General features: G+C 39.7%; 1 protein-coding gene across 10 annotated transcripts in view; it reads left to right on the top strand.

Moving 5' to 3' along the window:
- FAM13A (family with sequence similarity 13 member A) overlaps positions 1–12,961 on the top strand; it is a 313,429-nt gene that overhangs the window by 13,161 nt on the left and 287,307 nt on the right. For 5 of the 10 annotated variants that reach the window (XM_070505393.1, XM_014842471.3, XM_070505395.1 and 2 more), the window contains exon 2: positions 8,842–9,243. The exons of 3 other annotated variants lie outside the window; for them this stretch is intronic. In XM_070505393.1, coding sequence (XP_070361494.1) covers positions 9,169–9,243 — 75 coding nt within the window. In that variant the 5' untranslated portion in view covers positions 8,842–9,168. Of the gene's footprint in view, positions 1–8,841; positions 9,244–9,440; positions 9,459–12,961 lie in introns of those variants that run through there. 2 more of the 10 variants (XM_070505397.1, XM_070505398.1) reach the window with 2 other exon arrangements.

Here is a 12,961-nt window from a genome sequence, read left to right on the forward strand (position 1 = left end):
TCCAGCATTCCTCATTCCTTTGAGTAGATCCACTTTTTCCATCTGGTATCACTTCCCTTCACCAGAAGAACTCCTTTTAGCATTTTTTATAGTGTGAATTTACTGGTGACAAATTGACTCAGCTTTCACTTATCTGAAAATGTTTTTCTTTCACCTTCATTTTTTGAAGAATATTCTCCCTGGATCTATAATTCTAGTTTTGTAAGGGTTTCTCTGCCTCCCCTATCCACCAAAAGCACTTTAGCTCTATCAATCCGTTGTTTTCTGATCTCCTTTATTTCTTATGAGAGGTGAAGTTGTCATTGTTGTTCCAGTGAAAGTGTCTTTCTCTGGTTTACTTTTAAGGTTTTTCTTTAACTTTCGTTTTTAGCAGTTTGTTGAAAATATGTGTTGTTTTCTTCATCCTGCTAGAGGTCCGTAGGGCTGAGGGTTAACGTTTGTTACCAATTTCAGCTCTTATTGTCAAAATTCTTTTCCAGTCCAATTCTCGCTCTGGTCACCTTCTGGGACTCTAATTAGGCTACTTGATATTATCCTCCAGATTACTCACGTTCTTTTCTTTTTTTTCCAGATTCCACACATACAGGTGGAAGTCTTGATCTCTCCCTTCTTAGGATCCTGGTAGAAGGGGGTTCTTCTGTTGGACTAGCAGCAGCCTTTACTGTTACCTTCCTTAGCCTCAGCTTCCCCAGAACACTTTTAAGAGGGAAAGGGGACACTATTAGTAATTACACTGAGTCAACAAGCATAAATTGGAACTTTCCCAGGCAGACCGGAGTTTAAGGTACCCTAGTTACGAGGCACTGTTTCAGTGTCCCAGAAAACAAACTTTAGAATCCTCCTACGTGCTTCTCTTATTTTGACTAGCCTGGCACCTCTTTGCCTCTTATATAAAGTCAGTTATCAGTCTTATGAGATCTTTCTACAAAATTTGTGATTTATCCTTCACTATCTCAATTCAAGACATCATCTCAGCTGGACTGTTGCTAACAGGGTCCATTTATCTGCAGTAAGTCTCCATCCCGTTCTAGCACATTTTAGTCAGACTTCCTGATTAGTCTGGCACTACTTTTGTTTTGGGGTGGGGGGGAAGATTAACCGTAAGCCAACTGCTGCCAATCCTCCTCTTTTTGCTGAGGAAGACTGGCCCTGAGCTAACATCCATTCCCATCTTCCTCTACTTTATATGTGGGACGCCTACCACAGTAGTGCTTGCCAACCGGTGCCATGTCCACACCTGGGATCCGAACCAGCGAACCCCGGGCCGCCGAAGTGGAATGTGTGCACTTAACCACTGCGCCACTGGGTGGGCTCCTGGCACTACTTTTATTAAGCTGTTCATTCTAGTTAAGAACCTACGGTGGTTCCTGATTGTTTATGAGGTCCTGCCTAGGTTTCTTATTCTGTTGGAAGCCCCTTAGTTTTCACGCTGACTTCTGTGTCTGCTCGTCACGCCGACCCCTGTTAGAATGCCCTCTCCCCCTGCTGTCCTGATCCGTGCCTTCTGTGTAAGTCAGCTCCACACCTGCCCTCTTGCAGCTCTAGCTCCAGTCCCTCGCATCCATCATGTTCTTTCCTGTCTTCTCATTCTCAAGTTCTAAGGGTCCATATGTCAAATTTGATTCTACAGTTTAGTGTATTGTGTTTGCTAATTGAAGAATTCAGACTCAGTGCCTTCAGGGGCCGTGAGGTAATCCAAGCTGTGAGGCTGGCAGAGTGAAGAACAATAGGTATTAAAGTGTTTGTGTTGATTGCTGGCAATAGTAATTCCCACCTCCGTACCTGGCCGTTCAAATCACCATGCAGGTGAGACAAATAGCCAAACAGAATACCTGCACGAGATTCGCAAATTGTGTCCTAAGCTTTGTTTTTTTTTTTTAACACATACTTTATAGCTCAAGTAATACACCATTCCTCATACCTCCCGTTAGCCGTAATTCCTAAACCAGTGTTAGGTATACATTGTGCATTGTATAAATGCTTGTGAAATTAAAAAGTTAAACTATGGCTTTAGCAAGCTTATTGGGAAAATAACTAAAACCGCCTTCAAAAGAAAAGGCAGCTATTCTCTTGTTTCCTAGGCCCGAGGTTTGGATGATTGTCGTAGATATAGTGCCACCTCTTCCCAAATCAGCCCCCTTGCCCAGTTTTTAGGGGGCTGGGTTCTGATTCCCCCCTTCTGTGGAGACTGGCATGGTAGATCTGCTTCAGCTTCCAGGGGAGGGTAGGGAATGGTATCGAGCAGTCTAGCCTCAGCAAGGGGCATGCTGAGAGTTAAGTGGGGCCAGAGATAGCTCATCCCATTGTGATCAGAAAAGATGCTTGGTGTTATTTCAGTCTTCTTAAATTTATTGAGACCTGTTTTGTGGCCTAATATGTGATCTATTCTGGAGAATGTTCCATCTGCATTTGAAAAGAATGTGCATTCTGCAGTTTTTGGATGGAATGTTCTGTGTATATCTACTAAGTCCATCTGATCTAAAGTGTCAGTAAGGCCAATGTTTCCTTATTGGTCTTCTGCTTGGATGATCTATCTATTGGTATAAGTGGGGTGTTAAAGTTCCATGCTGTTATTGTGTTGCTGTCTGTTTCTCCTTTTATGTCTGTTAATAATTGCTGTATATATTTAGGTGCTCCTATGTTGGGTGCATAGATGTTTACAAGTGTTACATCCTCTTGTTGGATTGTTCCCTTTATCGTTAGGTAGTACCCTTCTTTGTCTCTTGTTACAGTTTTTGTTTTAAAGTCTATTTTGTCTCATGTAAGTATTGCTACCCCAGCTTTCTTTTCTTTGCAATTTGCATGGAGTATCTTTTTCCATCCCTTCACTTTCAGTCTGTGAGTGTCTTCAGGCCTGAAGTGTGTCTCCTGTGTGCAACATATATATGGGTCTTGTTTTTTATCCATTCAGCCACCCTGTGCCTTTTGATTGCAGCATTTAGTCTGTTGACATTTAAAGTATCAATTGATCAGTATGTACTTATTGCTGTTTTGGTACTTTTTTTCTGGCTGTTTCAGTAGTTCTTCTCTGTTCCTTCCTTCTTCTCCTGCTCTCTTCCCTTGTGATTTGATGGCTTTCTTTAGTATTGTTGTTTGGGTTCTTTTCTCTTAATTTTTTTAGTCATTATAGGTTTCTGGTTCGTGATTACCATGAAGTTCATATATAATAACCTATGTATATAGCAATCTATATTAAGTTGATGGTCTCTTAAGTTTGACTTTTTATCTAAAGCTCTACTCTTTCACTCTCCTCCTCTCACATTTAATGAGGTGGTTTTTTTTTTTTTTTTTTTGTGAGAAAGGTTGACCCTGAGCTAACGTCTGTGCCAATCTTTCTCTGTTTTTTTGTATGTGGGATGCCACCACAGCATGGCTTGATGAGTGGTGTGTAGGATCCGAATCTGCAAACCCCAGGCTGCTGAGGCGGAGTGCATGAACTTAACCACTATGCCCCTGGGCTGGCCCTCACATTTTATGTTTTTGATGTCATATTTAACCTCTTGTTTTGTGTGTGTGTTTCCCTTAACCTCCTATCATGGAAATAGGTAATTTTAGTACTTTTGTCTTTTGATCTTCATATTAGCTTCATAGGTGGTTGATCTCCTACCTTTACTGTATATTTGCCTTTACCAGTGATTTTTTTTTCTTTGATTATTTTCTTATTCCTGTTGGTGGCCTTTTTTTCCTCACTTAAATAAGTCCCTTTAACATTTCCTGTAAGCCTGGTTTGTTGGTGATAAACTTCTTTAGTTTTTGCTTGTCTGGAAAACTCTTTAGGGGTGATGCCATTCTTGATTGACTAGAAATGATGGATTGTCACTATTGGGTTGGCTTGTAAAACCCATTGGTTTACTGAGACAAGTTGCTGATTGATTTAACAGGTTTAAAATTAGTTATGCTGTTTATTTGTTTCCATGACTACAGAACAATTGATCTTTTCCTAGTAGTGTGGTAATTTTTTTTTCTCAAGTGGGATGAGAATGCATCTAGATTTCAGAACAGAAATGAGATCATCAGATTATGAACTGGACCTCTTTCTGGGAAACCCTTCAGAAAATAATTAGGAGAAGGTAAGAATAGGCCCAACACCAGGTAATGGGGCAGTTGTAATCAAGTAGATTAACAAACCCCAGAAAGACCTATTTCCTAAGGAACCAAAGCACAAGGATTAGTCTTTCTATGGATATGTGAAGACTCATGCCCAATAATGTTACTAAATGGCCTACAGCAAGGGTCAGATGGTAAATATTTTAGACTTTGCATGCCATAAGTTTGGTCCCTGTTGCAGCTACTCACCTTTGCCCTTGTGGTGCCAAAGCAGCCATACGCATTAAGTAAACAGATGAGTGCGACCACATTTGGTCTAGGTTGGCTGGATTTGGCTTGTGGTAGCTGAGTTTGGCACACAGGCTGTAGTTTGCTGACCCCTGGCCTGGAACAAGTAAAGTTTCAGGTGCATCTACTGTCAGGGATTCAAAAACCAAAATATCTGCATCTCTCTGGTCAAGAGAGTACATAAATGCTAAATAGTTGCTGACTGACCGATTTCTGATATCCTGTCTGGTTCTGCCATTGATTCTGGTTAGTTGGGGTACTCAGTGAGAAATAGCTGGAGTAGGGCTAGAGCTGGAGTAGGTACTGACTGAGTTTGGAGGAAAGAGCTGCCAGTGTCCCATTTCCAGAGGACTTCAGGTGGTTCATGCTGTCGATGCCACCATCGCCACCCCCCATGATACTTGCTGGTCTCTGCTACGTGGCTAACAGTACTGTATCTACAGGCTACTGTTGTTCTTCTGACAACTGTTATTTCTACTCCAGCTGAAGAGATTTTGTCCTTTGAAAACTGATAGCTCTGCCAGTTAACATCAGAGGGTTTGACTTTAAAGCATTTTTAGCTTTTTTGGAGGCTACAGGATAACCTGGCCCTTTTAGCTTCTTCCATCAACCTTCCCCACGTCAGAGGTTGATATGAATGACAGCATCCTAGGGGCCTGACCATCAGTTGTGAAGTCACCTTGACTCCTTCCTCCAGGGAGCCTACGGATCTTCTTGAAAATATGATATCCTTTGTCCTGCTGTGGTATTTCAGCATTTCTGCAAGTAGTCAGGGAATTAACCCACCATAATGGGCTATTTAGAAAAGCGCTTTTTAAAATTTCTTTATCCTTTCTGGGGAAAAAGCAATAGCTCATATTTTATATCAGCAAATCTCTTGGCTATAGTTTGTATATCTTAAGGTTCTTTGTAAATCAGTACTCAGAAATATACATGTATGACACCTCAGAGAACTTTTTGGAATTAATTGGTCTCTACTACTTGTATCCATTTTGGGGTCAGGAAAAGAAAATGATACTTCAGATTCTAATTTCAGATATATTCTGTGGAAAAACAAACATCGTTTGAAGTGAAGAGTATCTTTTAGCACTTTTGGTAAATGGCCTCTTCAGGGTTTCTTTTTGCAAGTGAAATCTAGTCATCACTGAGAAGAATAACTAAGGATAAAAATTTGTTAGGCACAGTGCTAATTTTACTTTATAATGGCATATGAGAAGTTTTGAGAAGCAGGACTAGATTTTTTGTCATCCTTACGTCAAGCTTATATGATAATATCCAAAGCAGAAGATGGACATATACCTACTAGAAACAGTAACAAGAGGTGTAATATTTTGGTACCCTAACTTGTTCTGACACCACTGAATGGTTTTGAAATTCATCATGAAGAAATTATTGGAAAGAAGAGCAGTAAAATTTTGAAAAAGATGGATAATGAGAGAGGGCTATCCTTATCAGATAGTTAAATGAATTATAAAGATAGTTATTGAAATATTAAAGAAGTGATATAAAAGTAGGAAAAAAAAAAACCCCTAGATAGAATATATTAGCCTGAAAAAGACCCTGGTGTGTGTGTGTGTGTGTGAATTTAATATTAGGTATGGCTAGTATAACAAATAAGTAGAAAATGCAAAATTTGCTCAATAAGTGGGGCTGGGTCGTTTGGTTAGTCTATTAGGGTAAAGACAAACTTGTTTTATACACACATAAGACCTTTAAATACAGTAGCATATTGAGAGTTTTCTTTCTTTCTCATGTAAAAGTTCAGTTGACCTAGGCTTGTAAGGCAACCATACTCTAGAAAGTCATGCAGAAGTCTAAGTTTCTTCCATCTGGTTACTCTGCCATCCCCTGGGATGTTGTCCCAATTCTCCCGTGGTTGAAGTTAGGTTTCTGGTGCACCCGCAATCCAGCTTATGATAAAGGGGAAGGAGAGAAAATGTGGAGCAAGGAATTTCCTAGTGAGCCTGTGACACAGAAGTGGCACACATCCTGTTTCTTCACATTCTGTCAATGAGTATGTTGTCACATGGCTCTATTTACCTGTATGAAAGGCTGAGAAATGTAATCTCTAGATAGACAACCACAGGCTAGCCACTACTAAGAGGGACAAAGAGCTCTAATGTTATCAGAAAGAGATGGCATGCTGAGGAGACTTAACAGTCTGGGCCACCAGTAGTTATATGGAAAATAAAAATCAAATCAATTTAGTATTTCATCTTTTACTATATTTTAAAATAAATTACAAGTAGATACGTAATCAAACCACATGACAAACATTCAAAATTATTTTTATTACCATTTGCTAGATACTATAGTAAGTACTTTTTATGGGTAGTATCATTTAATCCTTATAGTGACCTTAGGACAGAAACTTCAACTGATAAGACTAGTTGATAAATGGACAAAGAAAATGCATCAAAGACAGTTCACAGAACAGAATGTACAAATGACTAATGAGGATTTTTCATATTTTTAGTTTTACTGATAATAAAAAGTGAAAATGATTTCTCATTTTAGAATTTATTAAATTAGGAAATATTTTACAAGATATTTAAACTTGGGTAGGGTGGGTTATAGAATATAAACTGCCAAAGCCAGTGTCTGTCAAGAGCCTTAGCACATATTTACATTCCCTGTGATCCAGAAATTTCACTCTCAGGACACTGTACTAGAAAACAGAATGGGGACAAAGCATTACTTACAATCACACACACATAACGTCAGAAACCATGTAAATGTCTAAAAATGGGAGAATGACTAAAACTGTTATATAGTGAGAATAATACACGTTATTAAAATTGGTTATAGTGTTATTAATGTGGGAGCATACCTCTGATACAATGTTCAGTGAAAAAAATTAGGGTATAAAATGATCAGAGAATAGATTTAAATTATGTTTAAAAAGCATAAAAGACTGGAAGAAGATATGTGTTTCTGGGTGTCCTTTGTTATTCTCTTTCACTACTTCGTCTCTGCTTCTTTATTAGCACCTCTGCATTTACTAATCAAAAGGTTTATTTGCTTATTTTTATTCCTCCCTCCCACATTGGATGATCTAATGTGAGATCCAATGAGAGAAGGTACCAGGTCTGCCTTGTCTTATTGTGTGCACGTTGTATAGCATAGCGCCTGGCCCAGTGTAGAGAATAAATAATGATTGGGTGATGTTGGATGAGGGGCATTAGGTGACCTAATCTGTAGGCTTTTATTTTTCACCGTGGACTGACAATACTTCTATAATCAGAAAAAGAAGACAAAATGTTAAGATATTTAGTTTGTTTTATGATTTTCTTTAGTAATCAGCCTGTTTTCTAATGGGTGAATGGGAAGCAGAACTAATAAAATCTAGATTAAGGTGGAAGTAGAAAAAAGCCTTTTTTTATTTTTTGGTGAGGAAGATTTGCCCTGAGCCAGTCTTCCTCTACTTTGTGCATGAGATGCCTCCACAGCCTGCCTAATGAGCGGAGTAGGTCTGTGCCCAGGATCCAAACCCACGAACCCAGGCTGCCAAAGCAGAGTGTGTGGAACATTAACTACTCGGCCATGGGGCGGCCCCCAAATTTTACCTTTTTTAACAGAAGATTACGTCCCTTCTCCCACACTCATTCCCTTGTATGGCCTTGGGATGGTGGTGTTCTGCCTTGTGAAAGAAGAGTCTGTCCAGTGTTCTCTGTGCATGTATAGAAATAGAATGACTCTGTCCTGTCCTGCGACTGGCACAACACGCTCTGCTGTCTTGGCTTTGCCGTGGATAGTGTTGGTTGGCTATAGATACACAAAGAATATTAGGTTTGAAGAGGAGTATTGAAATGGGAGCTGATTTCAGTTTTCCTTTTCCTTTTTCCTCTCACCTCCACCCCTTAAGATATAACCTTATTATGTTTTGTTATGGGGGGGGAGGGGGCAACGTAAGTCTTTTAAAGTTGGGTCAAGTGAAATTTCACACGTAATATTAGTCAGCATTTTCTTAAATGTGCCAGGAAGAAGATTTGGCGGAAAAGTGGTAATTACAAAAAATAGGACAGTCTCCTTCTGGCTTATATGAAATGGATATTTTAGCTATCAGTTCAAATATTTGGAAATGGGAAAATCGATCCGATTTTCTAATGACACAGCATATGGAGTAGGAAGTCATTGAAAGGTCGGCTAGAAGCTAATTCTGCAGACTGAACCACATGTAGAATTGTGGATGTCTAGAAATGTGTTGTTTTATGTCGATCACCACTGTATGTGAACGAGATAATGCAAAAGTAATTAGAAGCCGTAAATAAGAGCTACATAAAATAGAGCATTTTCATTTAGAACGGTTCTGATAGAATAAAGGTGGAGGGAAGAAAATTTTGATAGAATTTAACTGGTTTCTGGGGGGCAATAGAGGTGAAAACTGCCTCAGAAAAGTGAGGAATATGCCTGCAGATTTAAACCGGAGTGCGAATATGTGAATTTTTCTTAGAGACGAGTAGCGACAAGGAAGCAAGTTTGCGTTTTCACTTTCTGTCCTCTCAGTGAATACCACCCGGTGGTCGGCAGCTGTCTGAAAGGAAGAAGACTGTGTGTGGCATCCAGCAAGTCAGGTTTAAGAAAAAGATGTCAGCGACTTAAGTCTCACGTCACGTGACTCCCTCTACTTGCCAATACTAGATGCTGTGGATCAAATTTCAACTCCAGGCCGTCCTCCCAGCCATGTGGGTTTAGCCGAAGAAGCAGCAAAACCACACTTGTGAAAATGTTTGGAGCTGCTCTTTGCTTACCGCGGGGCCTCTGGATTAGGAGCTGTTTTTCAGATCAGAGTGTATCCACTGAATGGAATTTTAGTGTTGTGCTGTCATTTTGATGTTTTCATCCGGTCTTCATCAGTTCTGCCAGACGTTTCCTGCGAGAATGGGGGCAGGAGCGCTCGCCGTCTGTGTGAGTACAGGCCGCCTCTGTCTCCTGCAAATACCGCCTGGGCTCCGGAGAGGCCTCTGCCCTCCTGGTTTTGCTGAGATGTTTGTGTGACTTTGTTTTTCCTTCCAAGGAGGTGGGGGAAGATTTGTTACTGAAATTCCTATCTCTTCAAATGGACATTAAGCCGTATCGGGGGCTGCATTTGTCACTTTTGTCCACTTTCCTTTCCAAAAAAGGTGAAGGAAGATGCATGCTGAGTTTATTTGGTTAAGTCAACTTGATTTATCCTAGAGCACTCTCAAGCGGCTTAGACTTTCTTTTTCTGAAAAAGTTAAATATGAATGCCTAATTGTAGTTACTGGAAAAAATCTTGTGGCTAGATTGAGAAAGAATCAAAATAATCATTTATTACCTCTGAGTACATATATGCCATTTTTCTATTTCACATTCTTATTATGATTTGGTAATTCTAGAATTTCTGTTTCAGCATAGTTGTGAAAGTGATGGTGAAAGAGCTTGGCTGATGTTTGTGACTCCTTAATCAACTGTAGAAACTTCTGGTTGTTATAATACAGTAGCATCAATAAATAAAACTGATATGAAACCCATGGAAAACTATGTGTATGTATTTCTAGGACTGAAATTCATGAATTTCAAAAGCAGTTCTGTTGGTGCTGATACATGACCTTTTGCAATAACTAAGTATTGTCAATTATAATTTACAGAATGCTGTAATTAATTTTTATTTACATATATGCAAAATGCATAAATATCATACATATCCATATTTCAAGTTGATATTGTATTCCAAGAGGGCATTTTATTTGTCCCAGAGGTAATAAATGAGAAATATCTTATTCTTTATTATCACTTTAACTGCTCACTGTGTTTCATCACATTTAGAACAGATGCTTTTTTTTTTCAGTTTCAGAAAGAGCTGCAATTTGTTGTGGGTTGTGATGGCATCCTGAAATATCTGGGCACTTTTTGACACATAGGCCCCGAATGGTCACCAGATGGTGCATCAGCCCCACAGATTGAATTTTCTTAGACTGCAGGGTGACTCCCTCGTTTCCATGCTCAGAACTTGTCAGCACGCTGTGCGCCAGCCTACCTGTCTCTGTCTCTCTTCCTTTGAGCCCCGAGCCTTGCCCAGGTATCCAACTGCTTATCTTTTCATCACTCCAAAGAGTTTCCTTCAAGATCTGATTTGTCTATGTGTAAAATAGTGAGCTTTTATTTTACTGCAGACACAGGTCTGCATTTTTGCAGCTTTGTCAAAGAAATGCTTCAGAACTGGAAACGTGCAGTTGAGGCAGCAGACTGACCTATTTGTCGTGAGATTTGTGGTCATCTCTGATTGTCTGCTTAGATCCTTGCTCCTTACCCTTGGCCTGCAGACATTAATATCAGCCTTGATGGAAATGCAGACAGACTATGAATGAAACTCCATATTTTTCCTTAATTTATATCCAAAGCGTGTACAAAATTTCATTTAAGCTAGACCTAAAAATCATATCGTTTGAGACTGTTTACTCTGGTAGATGGTGATTCTCAGTGATTCCTACCCTTCACCTTCAGGCTGGCCTTTGATTGCGCTGTGTCCCAGTTTTTCATGTGAAAGTAAATACTTACATTTTTAGGAACTGTAGCATAGGATTCCCGAAAAAAGATAGCTATTGGAGAACAAAACACCTTTTTGTTTTGTGGCAGAAAAGTGAGAAGAAGTAAGTCACACATAAATGCATGCATGGGGGCTGATATGTCTAAGTAGAGAAGTAAAACTAAAAAATAGTATATCTTATGTGTAGCAACTGCTCAGGTCTCCTCCTGCTGAAGATAGTCATTTTTCAGACAAAATAACAGAATACCAGTTATTTGTAGAGTATGAGTGTGTGTGTGTGCATGTGTGTGTGTGTGTTTATGGATTCTTGAAGTGGGGCACAGACTGGTTGAAAGGTTCCTAAGTCCATTGACTGACCAAATTTCTCCTCTTCGTTCCTTTTGTTCTTCTCTTTCCCGTATTGGTGGTGGTATTAGTAGAACTACAGTGGGCTCACAAATTTACTTGCGGTACTCCTCATATGTACAAGGTAGAGGTAGGTTCTTTACTGTAACATAGCTATTTTTTCTAAGTCAGTCACCCCCAGGCAGCATGGGAAACTACACTTGCCAATTAATGTTATCTTAGTCTCTTCTAGTTTTAAATGTCACCTTTGGATGACTCGAGCTCTCTCAGGTGGGTCGTGAGTCGCTCACATTTCCCCGCCTCTCCTGCTGCTCTGTCCAAGGTGGTATCTGGGCATTTTGCAGAGAGGTGGGCTGAGAGTGGGGAATTTGCACATTCTAATAGATGAAGAAAGGGGGCGCCTAGAATACATGTGTGTAGGTTTTTGTAATATCCTCTGGATGTTCTGATTTTGGAGTGAGTTCGGGTATCAGATCTGTGACTGGTGAATGTGTGGGTCAGTTCTCTTGGAATTGTCGGTGGTCCGTCTGTCCTGCCTTAGCCCTAACTCTGGCTGGCGCTGGCAACAATTCCAGTTCTAAACAATTCCAGGCCTTGTGGCCTTTGTCCTTAACTCGGGCGCCTCCACTGCTGTAGCCTTACCACCTGGTACCATCAGCACCTTACACGTATCCCATAGTGCAGTGCTTAACTTGGTTCTTCTGTCTCTACTTAATTTTAGGTTGATTATGTCTACCAAGCTGTCTCCTGACGTATTATCAATACTTAGTTATATCTATTTTCCTTATTGTTTTTCTTGTTCTCTATTTAGCTGAACTGAATTTTCTTAAATAATACAACAAACATATGTTATGCAAGTTGAAGTTTCAAACCATCACAGTTATCTTTGTAGTTTCTAGTTTGGCGTTTAGTACCAACTTCATCCCGCACAGGCTACATTTAGGTTTTTTCAGAAGCTGTGATGAATTTCTTGAATTTTTTTTTTAAACCTAATATTTTTTGTTTGGAGCGTGGCAGACTTGAGCTTAAATCCTGGTTATATTACTTACCTTGCTCTGATTTTAGACATTATTGAGCAGTGTGTTGTCTTGATAGCAGATTTGAGGAAATATTTGACTATGTGTTCAACTGTCTTGACATAATTTGTCTTTACTAGCAGACAATAAAGTTTGTACAGAAGGGGTCATACCCTTTTTTTTTTGGGGGGGGGTGAGGAAGATTGGCCCTGAGTTAATATCTGTTGCCAATCATCCTCTTTTTGGTTCAGGAGGATTGTCCCTGAGCTAACATCTGTGCCAGTCTTCCTCTATTTTGTATGTGGGACACAGCCAAAGTGTGGCCTGACCACCACTGTGTAGGTCCGTGCCTGGGATCTGAACCATGAACCCTGGGCCACCAAAGCAGAGCACACGAACCAGAAGGGGTCATATCTTATTTGTATTACTTGCCTCTTGCTCAGGGCTAGGCAGTAGTATTTGTTCAATAAGTGTTTGCACAGAACAAATAAGTCATGCACTAAATTTTATAATTTTACCTATGTGTATTTTATTTTTAAATGGATCTTTTGAAGACCTTCAAGAAGTTAAAGGCATGTCTGCAAAGGCGTTCTATCTGCATGGTGCTTTTTTGTGAAAATGGCACTATTTCCATTTAGCAGAAATTAGCAGTATACTTGTAAATGTTTTTGTATTTAAAAAAAGAATCTTGTCTCCAACTGAATAGCATAGAATTCTCTTAGTATAAAATTGCACGTGGTCAATGCAGGTGACT

This window comes from Equus asinus, chromosome 3, assembly GCF_041296235.1.
Source record: "Equus asinus isolate D_3611 breed Donkey chromosome 3, EquAss-T2T_v2, whole genome shotgun sequence".
NCBI classification, from domain to species: Eukaryota; Metazoa; Chordata; class Mammalia; order Perissodactyla; family Equidae; genus Equus; species Equus asinus.